Below are 25,255 nucleotides of genomic sequence, written 5' to 3' on the forward strand. Positions count from 1 at the left end.
TTCATTTTTGAAAAGACTAATAATAGTATTAATCTTTCATGAAAGGAAGTCAGGCCGAGAAGTCAGCTTCCAGAAATTTGGAATTTCTCCTTGTCTCCCTCATCTTTGTTAGGATCTCCTAGCTGCATAAAATTCTGCAGACTCTTTTAGATATAAACAGAGTATTTTAACAAATAGAAATCATAATGACAGAACTCCTCAGATATCTAAAATCTTGCCTAACCACCCCAAATCAGCACTCACTGAAGCTGTACTGTTTGGGAGTTACAGGACATCTAAAATTTTCAGGGGCCACAGAAAAAGTTTCTGTGCAGGGCTGAGGACGCACAGACCCAAAGAACTCAGTCAGTGTCAGGGGAGGCTGAGATCACAACCCAGCAGAATGCACAATGTCTGAGACAGGAAAGATTTTCACCTGCAAAACCCTGTCTTAATAGGAAAAAATAAAGAACTACAAGACTTTCCTGGAGATGAAAGAAAAGAAAATGTCAGCCCTGTAGGACACCTTATTTATTTTCATTCCAAATCAGAAAACCTGAAATTTCATGCCCAAGTAATTAAATGTGTTGTATAATTTGGTTTTTGTAATGCAAAATTTAGTGTAAAACAATGTATTTGTTATTACTTATTAAGAATGCTTATTTAGTGTAAAATATACCATGTGTTTAGTAACTATTTTAATATTAGAAATTGTATCTGAAAAAATTCATTAATGTCTACAGAAAATGAAAAAATATTTCGTTTTGAAATTCCAGTAGAAAAAACACACCATAACATTAATATAAATGCATTCTCATGAAATGTGATTTTACTCGGGAGCCTTTTCCACTCACAGAATTCTTTCAAAAACTGCAACAAAAACTGTGGGAGTTTTATTCTCTCTACATATTTAAACCACCACTGAGAGCCAAAACAATTTTGTTTTGTGGCTCCATGGCATTGCTACATTTGCAACAAAGTCGTTCTATGGAGAATTGTGTAGGTCTTGGACCAATTCAAACAAAAGAAATGCTAAATAACAAAATATCTGGATAGCTGCTAAGGAGCAATATTATTCTGATAAAGAAATGCACCAGGAGAGTTCCAGGTCTAGTCCATCCCTAATTTATCCTCTCCCTCCCACAGTCTAAAAGGCTGGGATAGAGTCTCTGATGCCTCTTCCATGTCCATGCTCTTTAGAATAGGAACTTTTTAGGGAGTTGCCATCTCATCTGTGTCTCTATTCCTGTATTTATAAAACCATAATTCTCAAAAGGAAGGTTAAACATTTGTGAACAACCTTTTGCTTTAGCAGAAATTATACTGGATACTGCCTAAGAACCTGATATGTAAAAAACTGGGGACAAAAACAAAAACAAAAAAGGAATAAACCCTACCTGTCTTTAATGCAAGTTCTCTTTTTACTTTTTTTCGTTTTTTGATAAAAGTGACTAAATCAACAGGAGAATAATAACTTAAAATTCTGTTCATCTTTCATACTGAGGATCATCAAAACTCACTTGAGATTTAAAGAGCTGGGCTATCTTTAAATAAAAAAATCCTCGACATGTCTCAGTGTATCCCATAACAGATGTGGATTTTTTTGCTGCATATCGTGGACAAAATTTTGAATATAAAATATCTTTTGGATTAGAGCCCACTTTTTAAGGGATGTAGCTTCAGCTCTACATGCCAAGTGTTTAGGTAAACTGAAGCTCCAAGTCTTTGACTAGAAGATTTTTGTTAAGAGCTGTAATATATTGTAGGATACCTTATACAAATATGTTTCACAGCATCCTGTTCTATTTCTAGTTTAGGTCTCATTGCAGTGTAGTATTCATGATGTGAAGATTGTCTTTTTTTGGGTTCAGGCTTTAGTGGATAGCAAACTGATAAATACCAATACTCCAGGCATATGTCAAATAATTAAAGAGTTTTTGCTTTTATTTTTTTTTCCTAGTTAGATCTATATTTTTCTAGTTAGATGTGAATTTAAAAATACTATCAGGTAACTTTTTCAGACTGAAAAAATTGCCAGTGTTTTGCTGCTGTTCTCTTTCTACATAAGAATTTTTTCATGCTATTACTGCCATCTATTTGCAAAAACATTTCCTTTTTAATATTCAAAACCTCTATCTAACACCTGATCGGATCTGATAGATTATTGTAGCACTCAGTAAAACAGATGCATGGTTACAAAGCATCCTTGGGGTTATTACCCTGATACAGGATTTAGCAATAAGGAAGTGTTGCCTTGGCAAGATTGTCTTGTCCCAGATTGTCTCTAATCAAGCCCAACAGAAGGACAGGGTTTGTACTCAAATTGCAACACATGGGTTTAAATGCTTCGAAATTCTGCTTTAAAAGACATGTTGAAATACAAAGAAAACAAAATTGTTAAAATCACTGACTTGCATGCCGTGTCAATAAACCATTCCTTTCATATTAAAAAGAAATAAAATCTCAATTTTTAATTTGAATTACATGTTTATGCACAGGAAAGGCATATGTGATTCCAACCCCTCAGACAAGACACAATCTACTGCCAAATTTCCAGATTCCTAAGAAGGCAGATTCATACAGTGCAAAGAACATTCTGACAGAACCTCAGAAATGGTGGCCCAGAATTAAAATGACTGAACCCAAAAAAACTGAACACTTTGCATTAGTTTATAAGGAGCCACCCTTTGTATGCTCTGGGATAAACATGAGAGCTGTAAGCATTCCAAATCAAAATCAGAGTCCCACAATGGCCATGAGATATTTGCAACCATTTCTTTGGTGATTGATGGAAAGATGCTCACAGGAGGCGCTGTACTTACGTCCAGCAAGTTATGGGCACTGTCGCTACTCTCTTTGTTTGTCCTACACATGGCCTGGTAGTCATAAAGTGTAATTCTACAGGGAAGAACAGAAAACTGCTTGACTAAAAGAAGAAAACACAGTGGAATAAAAATGACAATATGGAACATTCTGCTCACAAAGTGGACGGGAAAATAAAAATTGCAACAGCGGGACGGGGGGGGAAGAGGGGATGGATCATTAAAAGACAGGTTACATGAAAGAGGGTAAGAAATGCTGTGAAAACTTTGTAAGGATCTTAGCAGACTACAGAACAAAGCAAAAGCTTAACTGGGAGGAACCAGGGAAGATATGCAGAGAGTGTAACACACAATGGCATAAACAATGTGGGGAGGAGGAGAATACACGTCCAACAGAATGCTTGAACAATTGGTTCTGGACTAAGATCAGCACATTTAGCCCCAGCAAGTGAAAGAGCCTATGCATTTGAGAGGCTTCTCACAACAGACCACTGAACTTCAGTAAAAGCAGGAATGCTCTTCTACAGTCCCAGCATCACAGTGCACAACTGCTTTGTAACATGGCATTGCTTCTGAAGGAGACAGAGGTGGAATTTCAGTGCATTGACAGTACATATTTGGAGCAGGATGGCTTTACCTTCACTTCTTTTCATGAAGACCAAATATTCCAGATACCTGCTGTAATCAACTTATGCTAGAAGCCTCCTCAGATGCATAGCAAACAGGGAAATTTACTTATGCTTGCAATTTTACTCATCATTGAAACACTTCAGAGATCTAAATGCAAAATCCAGAACTCAGAACTAGTACATGGAATTATTGTGATTATTTCTCTAAATCTGTCTGTCCATAGAACAATCAATTAACTTTATCCATCCACATAAACAAAACATTTAAAATCTGTAGCAGATATAAAGAATCTTTAGCTGATAATTTGCAACAAGTGTAAATATATAGAACTCACTGTTGTTATTTAAACATTTCCATTTACTTTTGCACCATCAGAGGGACAAGGGAACACAACTGGACAGAGATGGTTAATAGAGGTATGAGATGGGACTTCAATGTTTTGCAATGTGTGCCTTGCTTCTAAGTGAAGAGGAAAGAAGAGCACACAAATTCAGCTACAGAGAGGATGTCCCAGAAGCTGCCAAAACCAGGTCATGAAATGCATTCAGCACCACCATGAGGCATCCTGCACTGCATGCCATGAAACCTTGCAACATGTACCAATAAAATGTTGTATTCCATTATGGTAGAGAGCATATTTTTATTTTTTTTCTGATCTATTTTTGTGACAGCAATCATCACTAAGAGCTTCTTTATTATGTCTATATTTTCTTTCTGGCTTACAGACAAAATCTCTAAGATATTGGATGTCGCAGCTTCAACTAAACATTTAGCACGTAGTCATACTGCTTTCACGATTGTTTTTCTCTTAAGCTGAGAACAGAATTGCCTAGGAAGCCATTGTTTTGTGGACTGGCAGAGAGAGGCACACGGGAGACAAACGCATAACTAGAGACCTAAACAGGGTGTGAGTCGAACACTGACCATCCTTGGCAGAGTCCCGCCCACCGCCAGATCCGCGCACCCGGATCTGCCAAGACAAACAGAGCAGTACACGGTGTAAGCTGTGCTGCCTCTGTGGCATGCAGAAATACACCTCTTCCCCTAGCTTTGCCCTTCCTTCTTTTGCATCCTTTAACCATGGTCGGGATCCAGGCCCTGGAAAGGCATTTCTGGAGCTCAGCCTTTCCAGTCTCGGTTGGCTCGACTATTTTATTCCTTAGGATCCAACACGTTGTTGTTGTGTGCACTTGGACCACCCAGTGATGGAGGCAAGAGATAAATGATAGGAAAGGGCAGTTTAGAGTGTTAATGTGCTCTCTGCAGAGTATCAAGAAATTCTATGTGGATGAAAGAGTCCCATCCTGCTTCATTTAATAACTAGCCTTAGAAGCAGAATCAATTGTTTTGTCTGTATTTATTGTAAAAGTTTTTTCAATGTATTTTATAAGTTTGGTGACTGTTCCGTGTTTGAAAGTTTAATCAATATCTCAGCTTTCAGTTTCACAAAGCAGAACTTCATGGTCCATCAGTGGACTTCATTATTCTGCTAAGTAGTGTTAATCAAATACTATTATAATATTATTTTATATATATTAGTGCATATATATATGCACTATTATACTATTCTATATTATAGAAAGAATATATACACTATTATAATGTCATGTGAAAGCTCTATTATAATTTAAACTTAATTTTAATATTGATAAAAACCTCTCCCCCCTCAGTATTTGAACATGCATTATATTTCTTATGTAATAATTGCATTCTGATAGAGCCAATAGTTTCTATAAAGGCTCAAAGATAAAAAATGTATTAAAGACTGAAATATGTACTTCCACAAATAACCAGAAATATAATTAATACTGCATCCCAACATGCTAGGTTATATTTTTTGTAGATTGTCTTATTTTATTGTAGGGAGTGTTCAGCAATCTAATATTGCACTATGATTAAGAGAAAGAAAACCAATAAATAAATGTAGGTAAAACACTTCATTTAATAGGGAAAAAAAAAATTAAACTCATGGGAGAAGGGAAGAGTTTTAATAAGCAACCTCAAAATCACGTGGAATAGTGCAGAATTGGGAAAGGCTTGATATCATCTGTGGATGACATTGGTTTTACTTAGATGAGTTCTGTTTGAGTAAATATATTTGAATCTTCCAGTGTGAAGGCTCTGGTTCAGGGAAAAAATGGGAAATCTGCTAATATATCCAGGTTTAAAAAAAGGAAAAACATAAAAAAAAAACAAAACCAAAACAAACCAAAACAAAACAAAAAAAAAAACCCACCAAACAAACAAAAAAAAACCCCAAAGGAGCAAATGCTTAGAAGGGTACATAATTTTCTGAACAAAAGTCTGGAATGATTTTTGGCTTTAAAAGAATTCATTGCTGTCTCAGTAACTGTCAAAGGGGCTGTTCAACACCTAGCTCAAAGTTTCTAAAGATTGTTTAGACAATTATAGCACAGGATGTGCAGAATATGCAAAAGCATTACTGCAAAACATTCTTAAAAGACCTGGAAACAAATAAGAATTTTGTAACACACTTCAAAGATCAGTGGATGGAGCTGATAACCACGATGAAATCTGAGCACTGCAACTTATTGAACCAGCTCTTCATTCTCTGTCACTATGAATGGCATTGTATGGGCTCCAAGGCATTCACCAATCCAGTTATTTTTGTTTTATTCTTATTAATGTAATAGGAAAGCAAAAGCCTTCCAGCCCTATTCCTTATAAAAGGTATTAGAGCATTTGTAGTCAAAGCAGTTGTCTAAGACACAGTAGTGTTTCTCTGCTCAGGTGTCATTTCCAGGATGTTGTTTTACTACTAAAGTCTTTCTGAGATTTTAGAAAATAGACTTCCTTCTCACTCAGAAAGACTTGACCCAGTGTTGCAGAAGAAAGGCTTCCAGATCATGAAGTGATTGTATTTCAGCTTTAGCTGTTTGCAGCTGACCACATTGTGTCCCACTGATCTTAGGGAACACAGCTCCCTAAGCCCAGCTAAGTGCCCCAGTCCATGCTCTGTGCCATGCCCAGCACCTCCCAGGGGAGCTCTGCTCTTGCTGCAAAGGACATTCCTGAGACTTTCTGACAACACCACACTGTCAACTTCCACCCCTGAAGTTCACAGGGCAGTTGTGTTCAGCAGCAGCTATTTAGCACAACCAAAATGTGCATTGTCAGTTTATGTAACTTCAGGGGCCAAACACATCTTAGTGAAAACCCTTTTATTGTCAATTTCCCGATACAGTAAATTCCACTCTCCTACTTCGCAATGTACTTACAATTGAGTATAAATCTGGTTCAGGAAAATTAAACTTCCAAGACCTACCAGCAGCACAGGATATATTGGCAGATGTACTCTCTATTTCTTTCAGCCAGGTTTTCATCACACCCGTGGATTTCTATTTGGTAATATAAAATACCACCACTGAAAACTGTAGTAACTGAAAGTTCTTCAGTGCATAAAATTTCAAATGTTTTGTCAGCAGTTCAAGATTTGGTGGGTTTCAAATAATGTGTAGGAATTATAAACTTCTTACCATGGAAGTAAACGTCAAGTTTATAGGAAGAGAAAAAAATGCTCTGAAGAGCTGAACAAAGGAAGCCAATAACACAGAAGCCCTAATTATTGACACTATGCTTTATCCAGTAGTCTGAGCAAAAATCAGTGGCAACTAGAGCTCACTTGTGGTGGAAAGATGTTCATAACTCAGATATAAGATGTGCAGCCTGAGTGGCATTCTCACAAGGAGGGGAAAGAGGGACAGTGTTGAATGGTGTCAAGAGCAAACCAGTTTCTAAGTCTAGAGAAGTTTTTGTGGGGAGATAGCAGGACACTGTAGGAAACCCCAGACTGCTGTTGCTCTGGCTCTCACACCTGCACTGACTGATTATTTGTGTCCAGAAGCTGCCAGTATAGTACCTCTCCTCAAAATCAGTGGAAAGAATAGAACTAAATTACAGCATTTTGACAAAACAAACTTTGCTTTTATTGCTCAGTTATTCCCAGCTACCAAGGTTCTCAAAGAAAAACATGTATAAAAACTACAACTCAACCTGTATTTGCAGAATATGGAATGAGAACTCATTTAAGTAACCTATATGCCTGTGTTTCTCCTCAAGTGTAGAAACTGATTCTGTATATGAATACACTGCATTAAAGGCAATATTTACAAAGTTGAACAATGCCTAAAACTCAGATTAAAGACATTAATTTTAGATACCATACCAACAAAATATGAGCAGAAAACATACCCCACAGCATTGTGAGAGTTTCAGTGTGCAGCTACCAGATGCACATTTAGTAAATGCCAAAATAAAAAGTAAACCTTGTTGGTAATGACAATTTGTCCAATGCCAAGTCCAACAACTGCAATTTGAAATTTTCCTTCATTCTACCTTCTCCAAAGAATACATGTACAATTTGCTCAATTAATAGGCAGCTAAATCCATGAATGTAAAAATTTACATAAAAATAAACACGAATTTTAAATGTGTCAATTTAGCACAAAAAAAAACAAACGAAAAAAAAAAACAACAAACAAAGAAACAAGAATATCTTAATAAAAACCTTAGATATGAAATACTGGCCAAAATAGAAAAATATCCTTCATTTGGAGGCTGTGCTGCCTCAGTGAAAACTGTGTCCTGTTGTTAAGCAAATAGTTACTGTTCTCATGATTTGGCTTTAAGAATTTACTAAACTGTTTTCTAGGAGAAGAACAAAGTTCTGAATTTCTTTTATACTCATAACCTGGGGGCAAGACACTTGCAAGGTTTTACTTATAAAGCAAATCAAGACAGATGGATGACAGTCTGCCTCTCTGTGCACGTGGAGAGCACAGGTGAAGGATCTGCACTACAAGAAAAGTTGGGAGAAGCTCTTGGAGCAACAAGAACTTGATAGAGTGAGCCACAGCTCCTGGGAAAGATGCATTTCAGGGCTGTGCCACTTCAGCCATGCATCTGACAACCTGATCAAATACCAATATTTCCAAATACCAATATTTCCAAATACCAAAATTACTAAATGCCAAATACCAATGCATAGATTCTTCTATGTAAGAGGATGCCTGGTGGAAAGAGAACTGTAAGAGGAAACGATGCTGCTTCCATATTTGTCGTGTAGAATTGCTTAGTTTTCCTCCTACTGGAAAGGGTGAAAGTGTTTTGAAGTCAAGAGATGTTTCATTTTCTCTTACAGATTTATTATGTTTATTTCTTTAGGGATCTTATTGCTTTGATAGCCCTTAATTTTCCTCATGTTAGTGTTGGTTTTTTAGATTTTCATGGTTTGAGCTGTTGAATTTTTTTTCACTGTTTTTATATAAACAAAGTACTGAGAAAACCATAAAGAAACTTTTCTAAGTTATGTGAAGCAGATACTTTTCCATAAGCACATCCTAATCTATTTAATAATACATTTAAATCATATTTAAATTATTTAACTGCGTGCAATACTTAAGGCATAAGATAAACATAATTTTGCTAAATGAAATCATAGAGCATGTCACGTTGCTGTGCAGGGACTGATATAATTTTTCTCCCTAATTATAAACTCCATAAACTAAGAAAATATACATACATACATATGCACACATTATTCAAAAGAAGCACAGAGTTTAAAGAAATTGAGGAGGGAAGGAGGTATTTAAGTTCACTTTAAAAAATAAACAGCGAACATAAAAATTGAATTTCATCCTGCTGCAGGTTGAAAAGAAATACAGTCAGCAGCAAACAACCCCCTTTTGTTTAGCACTTCCATCCCAATCCTACAAAGCACTTCTATATCACTCCAAATTTGCAGTAGCTGGGAGAAGAAAGAGTTGTTTCATTCCTTTTGTGGATGCAGAGGCTGGGAGCTGGCAGGAATCACGAGGGGGGAGCACACACTGGCACTGGCACTCGGGTGATGGCACTGGAGGAACAGGGGACCCCCACCCACACTGCTGGAGCTGTCAGCAAACTCTTCTGCAGGGCAGATCAGGCTCCAGAGAGCTTCTAAACTCACCAAGAAGGGGGCACAACCAGCTCAGGCAGGGCAGGGGTGTCAGTTCACCTGCTGGGCTGTTCATGCCATGGAGGAAGCAAACTGCAGGGAAGGGGGCTCTGGGTATGATCAGATAAAATGCAGTGGACACAGCTCACTCTCTGCTTTGCCTCCTTGGTGAGAGCAGCAATGACAATATCATGTATGCAGTGCCCACATTGTGCTCTCAGGGAGATGGTACTGCTGACAGATCTTGCCACTGCACCAAGTATTCTTTTTCTTTCCTTTTTATTTCACAGAAATGCATTTTGGAAAAGCAAAACGCACTCCCCACTCAGACAAATTAATAATCTTAAAAATATTGTAAATTAATCTATTTTTTGTTAGAACCAGAGAAGATTTCTTCTTCACATTGTTGGAATAATTTATTTAAAGGCCTCATCTAACACAGCCCAAAGAGAGTTTGGGTTTATTTTTTGCTGCTGCTATCTGCTGTGCAGGAATTTGCTCACTTGCAATTGCTCCACTTTGATTCTGTCCCATCTTTAACTGATTTGCAATGGGCAGTTTATCATGGCTGAATAAGTGGCTCATAGTGTTTACATTTTCCTTAGTATGCAGCTCAGTTGCACTAACCTTATGGCTTCATTATCTCTAATAATGAAGTCCAAGACCAGTAAAATCCTAAATAATTGTCCATTCCAAAGATCCACCCACGGCATTTTAGATGGAGCTCTCAAGCTATTCCTGTTTTCTCAATGGTGGTACCCACCACTGTCAATCAAGTAGATGTTCTGCTTGAAATGCTTTGTTGGACAACACAAAAGAAACTGGGACAAGTTAAAGCATTATCCCTTAGTTTTGACTGTATTTTGTCCTTTGCATTAAATAAAATGCTTCTCTCTTGCACAAACAGATCCTTTCATTGCCACATCCAGTCTATAAGCAGGTATTACTTCACTTCCTTCTACAGCACATGTTAAAAATGTAGTGCTAAATGCAGAAAAGTTGCCACCCTCAGAACACTAGGACTGGGTGCTAGATCCTCACATTTCAGGTCAGTCATTTACTGGGAGTGGTACTCAGCACAGAGACAGCACAGAAAGTTTCTGCCTTTAAAGGAGCTGATTTACCAAGCAAGCCCACAAACACTTGTTCAGAGAGCCTCTGCACACACCCTCACAGCTGGTACAACTAAACTCAGGGATGGATGGCATCAGTGATAGGTCTTTTTATTCATACTAGAAATACAGGAAAATAAAAAGGAAAAGTATAAAAGCACTTTCCTTGTGCTATAAGAGGACAAAGAGGTACAGAACAGTTCTTAGACCACGTGAAGGCCATGAAGACTCCAATGGTGAGTTACAGGTTAAAGGGAAATTTTATTCTTAATTCCTCAGAGTGAATAATTTATTTCAAAGGACAACACATAAAATCACTGTTAGTTTTTAATGTCATCATGATAATGAGAGCAGGTCAATAGTCACAACCACGTTCAAAGGTAAATCAGCATGTGAATGGAGATGGATTGCTGGGACAGCACATTTTCCCTTCAATAGCAGGGCATTTTGCACTGTCTAGCTTGAGAAATCTCCAACTTTTTACAGGACAAAATGATAATCTGACACAAGTGTTTTGCTTAAGAGTTGCTTAAAAATGCTCAGTAGTGGATATGGCCCAATCCCTTTTCCACCTGAGCCCAGTAGGAAGAGGAAAGGGACACAGTTTTAGCATTGTGGTCAAATAAAGCACTATTTTAATGAGAAACTCACTGTAGGCTGATTCCTGTACTCTCAATATTTGATGTGTATGGAATCAAATTACACTCAGGTTGTACAGAAAAGTTTAGATGAGAATCCAGCCACACAGCCAGTCTTGGCTTTCTTTTACATTACTTCAAGTGTTTTGTTAAAACATTTTTTAAGAGATAAAATGTTAATTCTTACCTCTTAAAAGAGCCCATTGTTAGTAACTTGTTCATCACAGCCCCTTCAACCTCCCCAAAAAAGTAACCAGTCTGTAAGGGGAAAACACAAGGAATTACCAAAAGTGTAGGTAAATGCAAAACAACACTGGATGCAATTTAAACTGGCACATTCTAGGATCTGACAAGAGTGGCTTTGAGTTACATAGACAGGTTTTCAGGACTGCTGCTACAAAAAACCTGAAGAGGACTTCCTAGTCAGGGCAAGTTGTTGGGATTATATTATTACCCCTGAGCAGATGTGAGAGCTTAAACAATATATTGAGGCACATTATATAACATCTAATATCAAAAACAAAAGCCTTCCAAACCTAAAGCTTGTAAAGAAAACACACTAATCTGATCACAAACTCTTGTGATTAAAATGTTACTCAAAAAAGATATAAACAGGTTGTGAGAGGATTTCATAAACAGTCATTAATAATTCCTGTATGACCTGTTTAAGGAGTTGGAACAGTACATTTCATCAATCCAATAAATTTTAGCTCCATTCAGAGTCATTTCATACTTAAAACCACTCAGCTTGATGAATTACTCATTTTTTCCCTATTCAGTACTTGTGGACTAATAAAAATAAATCTCTGTTGAGAAAACAAACATTGCTGTTACGAATTTGGTCCGTAGGATGGAAGTGGCTCCGTCATTTGCAGCCATTCATGTGACAGTGGAAAATCTTGCAAGTACAGCACTTTTCTACCTTGGGAAGACTTGTTTTGTTTTAGAGCCTCAACTCCCAGGAGGATTGGATATTTCTCTTCATTGTTTAAAGGGAGAAATCCCACAATTTATGAGGGGGAAAGGGCACTACACTCTCAAATTGCACGGATTCCATAGGTTTTGTATCAACTAAACCCCAATTCCATTACAAGGAACTTAACTGACCTCAAGTATGCACCTGGGAGTTTGCAGGCAGAAAAGTTACAGCCCTAGCTAAAAAAAGGCATTCCTTCACCTAAAAGGCAAGTACTGCTTTTTTTTTTTTTTTTGGCTCTCCTCAGGGGAATCTTGGAACATTTTCCAAAACATATGGGTATGTAAAATCTCCTAGAAACACAAGGAACATGACTAAAAATACCAGCTTCAATAGCCCTGGCTGACTGATGAAGAAAGATTACCCTAACAACTGGAGAGGCAGGCAATGTCAAGAAACTCCAAACCATTAATGCCTCATATAACCTTAGACAGTAATAAACCTGATTTTTCAAGTCTTTCTCCAGTCTTATGAAGACATTTCACTGACAGTTCTCTCCACAAAAGCTCCCTTTGTAAATGCCAGGTCTCCCCCACAGCAGTCACACCCAGGTTATTTTTATTTTTTTAATACATCAGGATTTAGTTGCAATTCAGAATCACTCTGCCCCAAAAACCTGATCTTGGAGTAGTTCAGGCTGTGTTTGGAAAGCTGATAGAAAAACAGTGCTGAAGGATCCCCAGATAGATCAGGAATTGATAAGGCACTTCTCTACCCCTTCTCTATCCACAACAGCCTGTATACACACCCTATATAAAACAGACATACACTAATATAATCTGATTATAAATTTGCATAAAAAGAGAGACTTCTCTGCTGTCCCTCCTAGACTTGGATTCATTTAGCTAATAAAACAGGTCATAGCACATTTCCAGCCTACTTGTGGTGCAACAGTCCAAACTATTCACAGGAATACTAATGGCTTTTATCAGGTGACTACCAAAAGAAACATCTCTTCCTAATAATTATTGGCCACAGCCAGCTATGAGCTGCAAAGCACTGACACAAGTCACAGATGTGCACCTGTAAACAGCAACAACAAAAGAAGGGGAAATAGACAACCATGTTTGAAGTGTCTCAAGATCATTCCATAATGAGTGTATTTCTTAGGTCATGCTCATCATAACCAGTTTAATTCAGCTGAGGGCTAAGGAGGAGTGTGGCTATTCCTACTCACAATCCCAACAAGTTCAACTTCAGACAGTTCTGGCATGACTGGGGCACCATCCCAGCATTTTTCAGGCAAAAGTTAATGAGAATGGTGATGGTTCCTTCATAAGGTTTGAAGGATTGAGCAAAATTTTTATGATTCTTTGATAATTATATTTCTTGTCTTCTCCATTGTGATGCTGAGTGCTTAGTTTTAATCCTTCAATGACTCTAATCCCCTTCAGAAAACAAACTCTTCAGTCAACAGCTCTGTAAAATCTCATTATCCTAAGTTTGAATGTAAAATCTCTCTGTCCTCCCCGCACCCCTCCCCAACCTTTCCATGGGACAAAAATGGAACAGGGATTTTTTTTTTTTTTTTTTCTTGGAATAAAAGCCTCTTACAGAAGACAGACACTTCTGCAGTGAGAAAGGTCTTTAAAGAGAACATTTATGAGTTTAAGAACAGACCCTGCTCCAATGGGGGACTGAAACTGTGAGAAAAAAATCTTACATTCTTTATAGAAGGAATTTTAAAAAAAATTGATGTCACTAATTTCTTACCATTTTCAGATGGTGACCTATTTAAAAAAAAGTAATTTTAGGTTATTATATTACATGAGAAGACTCAAGAAAAATGTTACACTTACCTGTTGATAGTCTTCAGACACTAATATAAATCCATTGTTATCTATTAGGTAACAGTTGATTGTCTGAAAATAATAAAATACTTTTTTAATTTTTGATTTTAGGATACAGCAATAAGTTAATTGTGTACTTCTAAGTCAATTCTAAATGGGTAAAATCTTCAAGTTGTTATAAGGTTTTACATAAATTCAAAATAAATGTAGTCTTGGTTATGGGAGATTACCCAATTTAATTTTTATGCTTTTTTTTTTCATGCAAAACAAAACAATTATGTGTACAGAACGGGAGGATATAAGATAATTACAAAGAAACACAAAAACTAAAATTTTGTGTTTCTATAATCCCTTCTTAAAAGTTTTCCTTAAGCAAAGTTTGCAAAGGCACAAAACTTCAGTGCTCCTGATGGCTTCTCTGTATTTGGGGAAAAACATCAGCACTATGTCATTACCCTAACGATGTATTAATGAAAACACAGTGTCAGCCTGCAGAACCAACAGGGGACCAGGTAATATTTTTTAATTTGTTCACTGGGGGATGGGACCAAAAACTTCTGTAAAAGAGGCCCCACAGGTCTCCTAAAGCTTTTCAAATTGTATTTTTAATTGGGAACTGGATTTAGAGGCAGGGCTGTTAGCTTTTCGTAGGTCAGACGTCTGAACTGTATAAAACAAGGTAAAGCCAGTTCAGTGCTTCCCTCCACACACACATGCACCATTTTTACCTCTAGAACTACTTGCTACAGGCAAAGTTTTAATTACTGCACTTCAGAGTTTAAACATAAGGTTCAAGTCAAACCCTGAAACCTTGATATAACTCAGTTTCTCCTCAGTATTGCCAAATACCTATCTCAGTGTTAAATCTTTATTGTATTCCTGTTGTTGGTGTAAATCAGCAACATTTTCATCCTTGCTTATTGAATTTTCTATGACGTTTGTATAAAAGGAAAAAAAGAAGCAGAATAGCTTTCAATACAGGAATCCTCCTGGCTTTAGTTTCAATTCAAAACCTTTCCTGCTGCAAATGGGCTGTACAGAAATATGACAAAATATTCTTTCTGCTACACTCTGCACATCCAGCAAGATCTCTGCACTGTTTTAGGGAGGAAAGCAGCCCCATGCAGTAGTAGCTCTGCAAGATGTGAAAATGCAGTCTGGTATTTCCAGAGATGCTTAGATGTGCCTGATTCCCATTCTGGCCACATATTTGTGTTGTTCTGTGGGGCCAAAGAGGAGAAATTTTCAGAAATGCTAGCTTGAAGGTTTTTTTTTTTTAAAAAAAAACAGCAGTTGAAATCAGGCAAAAGCTCAGAATGAGCATCATTCCCTAATGCAAATGCAGGATATTCATTTTAATAGGAGAACCAAGCTACAGGCACCCCTAGTGACAGAAAATCTGTCAGAAAGGAAGTTGAAACAACTCATTTTCAACCTTTGATCTGCCAGAAAGCCCAAATTTGGCAAAGGCAATGTGAAAAGCTGATGGTGCTGGCAGAGAACTGAGCAGAGCTGATGCACTCAGAAGAGGCAGCTCCTTAACCTCAATGGTGTGTGAAGGATGGAATTTCAGAAGCAGGCTCCAGCAGCACAACACTGCTCTCCCAAAGTCAGCCAGAAACCTCCCACCGACTGCAATGGCAGAGGAGCTAAGTCAACACAGAGATCTTTTGAGGATACATATTTGCAGTCCTCATGCATGGAAGATTAATCTAAAGATACTGCTTCAGAAACAATATTTCTCCATAGAATAGAAAATAAATAAAAGAAGTCATGCTGGACAAGAAAAAGTGTAGGCTTAATTTCATGGTTTATGGCTTATGTGCTGTTGGGAAAAGACTGGCTCAATTCAAGAATTAGTGGCCATGTCTCAAACCTCTAAGATTTAGTTATTCACTAGCACAGTTCAGAACTTTAAAAGATACTAATTTTTAGCAGTTATGGGAAACAGGCATAATGCAATAAATGGAATATATATTTTTTGTGGAATGTGAAGATAAGAAGGTTTCTATTTCAATCCATTTTAGGAATATTAACTAGGAAAAAAATATTCATTCAGGATTGCTCATTCACCACTTGCCAGCAAGACAAATAACTTGCAGTATTACTAACTGTGTTAAAGAAACAGCTTGTAATTTAACTTTAGCACAGACAAAGGGCAGAAGAATGCATTTTCTCATTACTAGCAAATCTCAAACAGATTCCTGATATAAGATTTATGCATGGGATGATAGCATTTGCATAGACTACAGCTGTGTGAAAGAGGGCTAATTCACAATGTTTCACAGGTATTGGAAGTGAACTATGCTCAGGTTTGCCCAAAGGTTCAAGTTCAGTGAATTTCAGATTTCAAGGGGAACGTTCCATAGGTGGAGAGTCCCTGAGCTTGTAAAACTGCAGGCATGAAGTCCAGAATAAACACAGCAAGAATGTTAACTGAGGCCTGAGAACACATCTGAACTACAGTAACTTTGATCCAGTCCAAGTCTTCTATGTATTTTTCACAGCTCCAGTATACAATAACAGTAATGGAATGTAACATGGGTTAAGAAACCAAAAATGAAAAAGAAAGAAAACAGAACATTAAAATAAAATGTGTGGCATCAGAAAACAAGAATAAATGAGCAAATTCAAAGCTCTCAAGAAAAAGAAATATTTTTAATAAATGGGTTGTCTCTATTTTAGGATCAAAGGTATCACACACTCATCAATTGATTACCTTTATTTTTAATTACACTTACATGTTATTAATAATCATTAATATATATTGACTATTGTGCAATTCAATTTGCATTAATGTCTTCATATTTACTTTTAAATGCTTTAATTTATGCTGTAAATGTTCAGCAGATATTTTCTTGTCATTGAGAGAGGCTGTGAAAGTCAACAGACTCACCAGAGGAGCTGTGATATTTGTTTGTATCAACAGTGTGCTTTGTCATTAAGAAAAGGTCTGGAATCTCTAAATCAGGAATGTTCACACTACTACTAAATTTCTACATATGGTTGTATGGTTCCTGCTGGTGTCTAGCTGAAGACTTTAAACTGCTAGTGGTTTCTTTGTCATTAACAACAAAGTAGTGAATAAATGCCTTGGCACTGCTTCAAATAATTTCCCAAACTGGATTCACAAAGCAGAAATTATTGCAAAACACGTTTGAGGTACTGGAGTCAACCTTGTAATTCAGTGGGTATCTGTAACAGGCATAACAAAAGTCTCACTATCTAAGTTGTGTAATATTTACAAGGGATAAAGACCATAATGTAGAATGAGATATTCAAATGAAATTCATCAGCTGTATGTACTGCAGTGGAGGTGTACATGGAAAGAATCAGTTAAATACTTACTTCATCATCACAGCTTATAGCACATCTGCCATCGAGAGATGCACACTACAGATGATACAAAAAAAATCAATAAAATATTTTCAATTCTCATTTGATGATTACAAAATAAAACATTTTATAAATTCATGTGAGCAAGATTTTAAATGAGTTGATATTGATTGCATCTTTATTTAATTAATTCTAAAAATGACCAGCAAACTTTTGAATTGTTCACCAAACATGTTCTGTTCCACTCTGCAGAGAAAGGGTTAATTCACACTGTAACAATTTCAGCTGCTTTAGACACTACAATCTCTTCCATACCCTAAATCTTTGAGACTATTCAGAGATGAGAGGAGATTCTCCAGTAGGGGTGGGGTCAGGGTTTATTTTCTGTAACAGCACAATTCCAATCGATTCCCAAACCAGGGATGGCATCTCCTGATCTTTAATCCTTAGAAAGTACCTGATTATTCTCTTCAGTGAGTACAAATTCTTTGCCTGAATGGTTTAGGTAAAGTTTATTGAACACTATGATGCCAACCATGATTCAGTAACATAGTTTTGTTAATTAATCTGTGTGATCCTACAGTTACTTAGTGTTAAAGAGAAAACCTAAGTGAAAAATCATGATTCTGCTATCACTGGAAACAAACACCCCACTTTTGTTTACTGTTTACACTTTTTCTAAGGGACAAAAACTATGTGCCAACAAAGTAACTCCTTATGTATTGGAGCCTAAAATTAATAAACTTCCTACTTGCTTCCAAAAATCAAGAACTGTTCTTCATCACTGAATTCTCCTTTTCTGTATCCAAATGTAAAACCAGAACAAATGTTCAAGTACATTGTTTGTTTACAATAATGTGCTGATGACAAGATCATCACCTCCACAGTTAAAAAAGTGTTGTGGATTCAATGACAAAGAAAACTTCAATTTGAAATATACCTGTCTGCTTGCAGTCCAAAATTTCCTCTGGAAAAATTCAAGTTTCATCTGGATACCTACAGCTGGGAAAGACAAAAAGAAATAAATAAACCCAGCATGCTTAATACCTTCAAAATGATTCTTTAAAATTAGTCAGGAAGAAAAGGTTTCATAATGAAAAGAGAAAGCCCTAAAATAAAAAACCACAATTAATTAAGTTCAAGACACCAGACAGCCATATTTTAAACCATTTAAAAAGGAAGATACTGCTTGTATCATGTGAAGAATACATATGGCAAAATAAAAAAAAGCAATCATTCAAATTGCATGTCTCCATAATTAACATCAAAGAACCACAAACTGAACATATTTATGTTCACACCAATCTCATTTATATTTTACTGGTACCAATGTAACAGCTGTAGGGAACCCACACAATCTGTTTTCTACTGAAACCCATGAAGATTTGCTGAAACAACATGAAAATGTTGGTTAACACTTCAAGTGATGATTTGTTCTGAGGTCATTAAATCCATAAATTATCAGCAGAGCATAAGAAGCATTAAAAATGTATTTGAAAAAATGGAAGTCAAGAGTATTACATGTAATTCTGTTAAAGAGAAGTATCTGACAAGTATTACTGGGTATCAATTTTTAAAAAAAACTATATTAATGCTAATGGATTGCAATTTTAAAAAATCCTTATTCAAGATACTATTGGTTTAAATTATGTGTTTCTCATAATCTCAGGTGGGATTATATTTTGCCAAATACAGTGAACCTTTCTTCCAGCCTGGTCTGATGTTCCTATCACTGTTTCTATTGAAGAGCAATAAAAAACCACTGAGGTTTGCAGAAGCTCCAAAAGCAGTTGATTCTTCTGGTTTCAGTTGTCCAAACTGAGAGAATTGAAAAAATCTAAAAAAGCTTTAAAAGTCTGAAGATCTAACTCCTAGAAAATTCATGATTTTTAAACAACAAAGCCTCAAAAAAAAAAAAAAAGTTATTTTGGGAAACTGAATGAAACTTCATTTATTCATTCCTCCTCTAGGGCCTACAGCAGGAATCAATTAAAAGCATATTTACATTTAGATTATTGGTCCTTGTTGTTGCAAATGCATCACACTGATGTCATGCACACATATGTGTTAGCAGGTAGGGAAAAGTATGTGAAATGAAATCTGTAGTAGACTGATACAATGGGATGTGAAATTACACAAGGAATTTTCTTATTAGAGCAGGTTATAAATATTTTTCTGCTATCTGTAACTCATGGATGGTTTTGCTTCCCAGAGTAAGTAGAGAAATCCAGTTCTCCTTTTGAATAAACACCAGAGGAGAGTCTCCAGCTACATTTTATTACCTAGGAATCAATGTCATGGTCCATGAGAAGATGCTCTCTGACAGCCAAGCAGCACATTTGCTTCATCTACTGCTTGCTTTGGGTTCACTCCTTGCACATCCTACCTGCTTTTTCTGAAATGCAGGCAAAACACACACACACACACACTTTCAGGAACTTTCCACCAGGAAATCACATCACTTCTAGATTCTGTGTCAACATGTCAGCTTGTTCTTGAAAAGTGTTAATGAAAGTTAATAAAAGTATAATAAATGTTAATTGAAGAGTTAAAACTCTTGTTCTCTCCTAATGAAATTATATGTATATACAAATTTGAGCAGGATTTTGGACTAGGTGAGCTCAGGAGATCCCTCCCACTCTAAATTATCTTATGATTCTGATTTAAGTGTAAATGTTTTGTAGAAAAGTGGTAACTTTACAGCTCAGAACCTTCCTTACAGAGACACAACATGCACGGAAAGTTTTCCATGTCCTGTACAAAACCCACCACAACAGACTCTGAAACAGCAACGAGATAATTTCAGCAAAGCCCATCTGTAAAAGATTCCATGTGCATGTTTCACTGAGTCACAATGGAATGCTGCAGCATAACAATAATTGAAGTGCTGGGATTAATTTCTGTGAAATGCAGAGCATCCCTCCCCATGAGGATGGGAAGGGGCAGCTGCAGGTTTGGTTTCACAGCAGCAACTCGAAGATTTTGATGTTTCTTGGACAGATTTTGAGGGAAAATAAAAGACATTGAGGAATATTGGGGCTACTCCTACTTGAGCAGATTCCACAATTTCAGCAGTAGGGTAATTTGTGCAGAAATTGAAGGTACAAGCATTATCAATTTAGCTACTGCCTGTCTTTAAAAAAGAAATCAGTTTATTTCTCTACCTAACTTTGAAAAGAATTGTATCACTAATCTCTGAGGTACAATTCCCTAAAAGAGGGTAAAACAGAAACCATCCACTCTGGTCAAGGTACAATACAACATTAGCACAGCAACACTTTAACATATTCCTGTTGTGAAATAATCCCTCAATTAGTTTTGAAATAATTTGGCTTGGTATTAAATAATTAATTATTACATGATGTCAACTGCATGATAGCTGGACTGGATTTACAGTTGGGCTTGATGATCTAAAGGGTCTTTTCCCATCTAGATGATTCTATGATCTCTACCTGTGCTTGCAGGGTAGAGGAGAGGACACATCTCACAAACATGGCACGGTGAAAGCAGCATTAGTCAGGTTTTTTGAGAGGTCTATCTTAATATGAGGTTTTAATCTCACAGTTTTGTCTTATTTACACATTTTTCCCTGCACAATTCCACACAGGAACTTCCCTGTCACAGAATGAGTAGCTTCTAAATATTCTATATCCTACATGATATATAATAAATATAAATTTCTAATAGTTCCCAAAGTTCAGCTGACAATTATTTGAATGCCTCCAGATTTGAAAGAATTAACAGTGTTAAGGAATAGGAAAATTATTTTCTTTTCAACCCCTCAAGTGATACTGAAGCACTTTTGCAGGTTTTTCCCTCCTGAGTTTTCAAGAACTTTGTGACTAGAAGGTGACATTTTTTTGGTCTGGTCATTTAATGACCATAAGAGCTATTCAGACACACTTTAAAAGGTTTTTTAGTCAATATATTCTCCTGAGCAATCACTAAACCTTCAGCACTTGAGAACTTCAAAATAAAATATCTGTGCTCCAAGCCACCCAATATTTAAATGTGTGTTTTACAAACTGGCTACATGAGGGGGAAAAGGAAAGAGTAAAACTTTAAAAATATATCTTCCATGTCACTAATTCCTAGTTTGGCCTTCTGAGTGTAACAGCTACCACTGAGATGTAGATCAAAAAGCTGAAATTGCACTGAAATTTTTCTAAATATTGTTGGGGAAGGTACCCAGATAATTTCCACAAATAACAAAAACTCTAACTGACCTTTGTGTGGAACACACACTTCAAAGTATAAAGTATTCTTCCACATGTATGGGCTTGGTTCAACCAAAATGGCCAAAGGATAAAAATTGTTCAGCCAGGAAAAACGAATTTTGTGTACACTGCATCCTTTTCTCCAATGTCACAGAGGAGGGAGGGCTGGAGCTGAGGGCAGGCAGGAGAGCAATGATGGGAGCTGATATAGTAGCTGATATATATATAGTATAGCTGATAGAATAGAGGGGTATTTTCTGTTATGTAACAAAAAATGTATCATTTCAAATACTGTAAATCCAATCTTTTTATTTAATCACATTAGCAAATTTACTTAGGTAATACAAATAAAAACCTTTCATTCTGCCTATGGAAAACAGTTATTAACTCCCTGAGATTTCTTCCCTCTAATGAAGTGGCTGCTATTTTTGTAGTGCAGACCCTATGAAATAACAGATGGTTGAGAATGACAAAGTTAAGTTCTTGGCTCAGTGATAATTATTGTTAAATAAGTAATTTCCTTCTGCATCAATTCCATGGCTGAAGGTAATATTTTGCTCTCTCACTGGGCTGCTTTCAGGATGGAAGTACTGGGAAGTGCTCAAATGCTACATGGCTCAGGGCTGCTTAGTACCAAGGCAAATATAAAAGAAAACAAATAACTACTCAGAATAGATCAGGATTGCTTGTGTTCATTTCTATCTCCATGGTTAAGCAAATAGACAAGAAGATAAGGAAATCCTTCCTCGACAAATTACTTCTGTGCAAAGAATTAGAATCCTTCTTAGGTTCTAAGTAAAAAGAATAATTTCCTACTTAAAATAAGAGAGGAAAATAGATTAGACTGATTTATTTCAGGCAGGAGAGGAGCAGAGTCTCCCTACAAACCTGACAAATGGATTCCACATACACGATTACAGGAAAAAGTAGCAAAATCTAAAGGGATTTCCATGCTCTGAAATACCTATATGCTATAACACTGTATGTAAGCACTAGATCAGCAAATGTTACTAAAATATCTTAAGGTTTCCATTCCTTTTCCCATAGAATACAGTAGAGATTAAGACTCCCTCATGCATAAAAGATGCCTAAAATCTTAAGGACATTTTGGCCTCCTATTTCCGATGGAATTATCTTAAATGAGGTTTAACTTGGCTTCAAAATAAGAAATGTTGGACACAGATTGTAGCAGGATTATTTTTCAATCTGTATGACCTTTGTGAGTTGAGCTTAGACTATTTAAGATGCTCTTCTTTCTCCCTACCAGTATTAACTTTGATTATCATATTTTAAAATATCTAATAACTACATGTGAAATATTCCAGAACACACTTAAATACTTTTTAAAAAGTTGATTTCACTTCTATTTATACCTAAGTATGTTAAATCTGTTTCAGTTCAAAATCTGTCTTCAGTGTTCAGCTCAGGCAAAGGAGACACTGACTCTACACCCCAATGCATAATCCTGAGAAATAAACACCATAACTGTCAAGAGCAGCCAATACAGATTAATAGAAGACTCCTACCACTAAAGATGATTAAAAAACCTTATAAGACATAGGTGTTTTATGTGGAATAGTTAAAAATAAAGTCTAGATATTTTTCTCCACTCAATTCAAGGAAGTCTTAGCTATCAAATTAGAGGTATTCCAACAGGAACTCTCTATAATATAGTTATATAGACATTACTATAGGCAATAATATAATCGTGTAATAAGTAACACATTTATACTTCAGTATCACCCAACAGAGCTCTTCTCTTCATTGTTTTCAGCTCCTCTCTTCAAAGAAACAATCTTCAGAATTATATTATGACATGAAAAGTTTATTAGCTTTATTACTTAGCATGACTGAGTCTGATGCAAACACCCAAAAACCAAAAATCAGCCTAACAGTTTAAATCTGGTTAATTTTTAATATACTGAAAATAAAAGCTTATTCTTGAAAGCACAGGCAGTCTCAATCCTGGTGACACCAGCCATCCTCACAGTGAAATATTATGGGTAGCCTGTGATAAAACAGCAAAATTGACAAAAAATGGGCCAAACTATTGAGCAGTTATACACTTTCTTCTGTTTTTCTTATGATGAAGCATGGCTCCTACTTCAGCAAAAATAAGGTATCTGTTATGCATTTGGATAAGATGTTATTATTTTTTCAGAAATTGTCCTTTGCAATGTGTTGTTTTTTGCATTGTGGTTTTTTTACAGTTTATTATTTACCTCAGGGACAATTTCTAATGTTTTTACAACTTTGTTGTTTCTCGACATGGAACCTTCTCTACTCCATCATATGTCTATTGCATATTTAAATACTCTAAAATTATTTTAATACTTTACAAATATATTATTATTAAATCCTTTGAAATCCATGCAAATGTGCATCTAGCTTTGCCATCTCAGTTTGAGCTATAAGGCCAGATATAGTGCCATACACAAAATATCTCAAAGTGCAAACTATCACCTAGTTTTGGATTCTAAACAAGAAGTTGAAAAAAATCTTATATTATTTATGGTATCATACCTTTATCTTTTTTTTCATCAAGTAACTGGAATGACTGAACATTTGTAAGTCCTATTTAATGACTGGGTTTTTTATGTGAGACAGTTTGAATGCAATTTAGCAACACAAAGACTACTTCCTTCATCAGAGATATTGTGATGCAGAATGTAAATGAGTGAATTCTTCTGAAATGGGAGTGGGAAGCTGAAGTTCTGCCTCTTTACTCACAAACCTCAAGCCTACTACTTTCTCCCAGAAGATTTTTAGAATCAGTGGTGGAAGATGTTGTGTGCATGGAGACTACCAAGGCAGAGGGAAGGAAAATGGGGTTTCCTGGAGGCCAAGCTCAAGCAGAAAGGGAGGAGATGCTGGAAGCTGATGTGAGGCCAAGCTGAAAGGGGAGCAGGATGATGATTACTGGGAGGCCAAAGTTCATCCAAACTCCAACCACCAGGGAAAGCTGGAAGGGCTTGGTTTGCAGCCAAGCCCTGACAAACTGAACTGTGGAGGGCAGTCTGTGAACATCATCATAAACCAGACTCCCTTTGACTCCCTGACACACATCTTCCTTCTGGAGGACTAATGAAGTAGCAGCAGGAGAAGGAGGAAAAGGAAAAAGGATATAAATTGAGTGTAAACATAAAAAACATAGACACTGGTGGCTAAAAGTCCATTCCCTTTTCAGGAATCTTCAGAGAGGATCTTGGAGGGAAATAGGCTATCTATAAATTATCACTGAAACATCATCCTGCATCCCAAACTTTGCAGGACAGCAGCTGATAGTGCTGCCAACACTGTGACAAAAGCTCCCACAGAAATCTGCTCACTTACCCCACAATAAACTTTGTGTAGCAGGAGCAAAGCTCGAGGGAGGTACTTGGGAATCCATCTGTAACTTTAAAAAACCCCAAAGAACCCCTAAAACAAACCTCCCATAAGCCTGGAGGAAGGTAAACCCTGGACATGCAAATTTACACTAAGTACACTTTGCTGGAAAGGCAGGTGCCTTGTTCCTGGGGAATACAGGGAGTGCAGTGACAGCAGAAAGGAAAGGATCCTCCCTGTGACTTTTAGAAAATACCTGATACCTACTCACACCTGGCTCATCCCACTGTCAAAAGAAAATATAAAGAAGAAAGCTGAGTAGACTACTTTTCACCTCAGGAAGTTTCAGCAGCCTGCAGAAACAAGGCAAGAATCATCACAGAGGAAACTGTGCTGGTGGCAGAGCTTTTATGAATTCCTACGAGCCTTCAACTTTCTTCCAGCATCTCCTACACAGCCACTGCTCTGACAA

General features: G+C 36.7%; 1 protein-coding gene across 1 annotated transcript in view; it reads right to left on the minus strand.

Moving 5' to 3' along the window:
- CACNA2D3 (calcium voltage-gated channel auxiliary subunit alpha2delta 3) overlaps positions 1-25,255 on the minus strand; it is a 372,509-nt gene that overhangs the window by 22,428 nt on the left and 324,826 nt on the right. The window contains exons 27-31 of the mRNA XM_056501471.1: positions 18,180-18,241; positions 17,252-17,296; positions 13,913-13,975; positions 11,325-11,395; positions 2,802-2,877 (exon numbers count right to left, since the gene is read on the minus strand). Coding sequence (XP_056357446.1) covers positions 2,802-2,877; positions 11,325-11,395; positions 13,913-13,975; positions 17,252-17,296; positions 18,180-18,241 — 317 coding nt within the window. The remainder of the gene's footprint in view (positions 1-2,801; positions 2,878-11,324; positions 11,396-13,912; positions 13,976-17,251; positions 17,297-18,179; positions 18,242-25,255) is intronic.

This window comes from Oenanthe melanoleuca, chromosome 12, assembly GCF_029582105.1.
Source record: "Oenanthe melanoleuca isolate GR-GAL-2019-014 chromosome 12, OMel1.0, whole genome shotgun sequence".
Lineage (NCBI taxonomy): Eukaryota > Metazoa > Chordata > Aves > Passeriformes > Muscicapidae > Oenanthe > Oenanthe melanoleuca.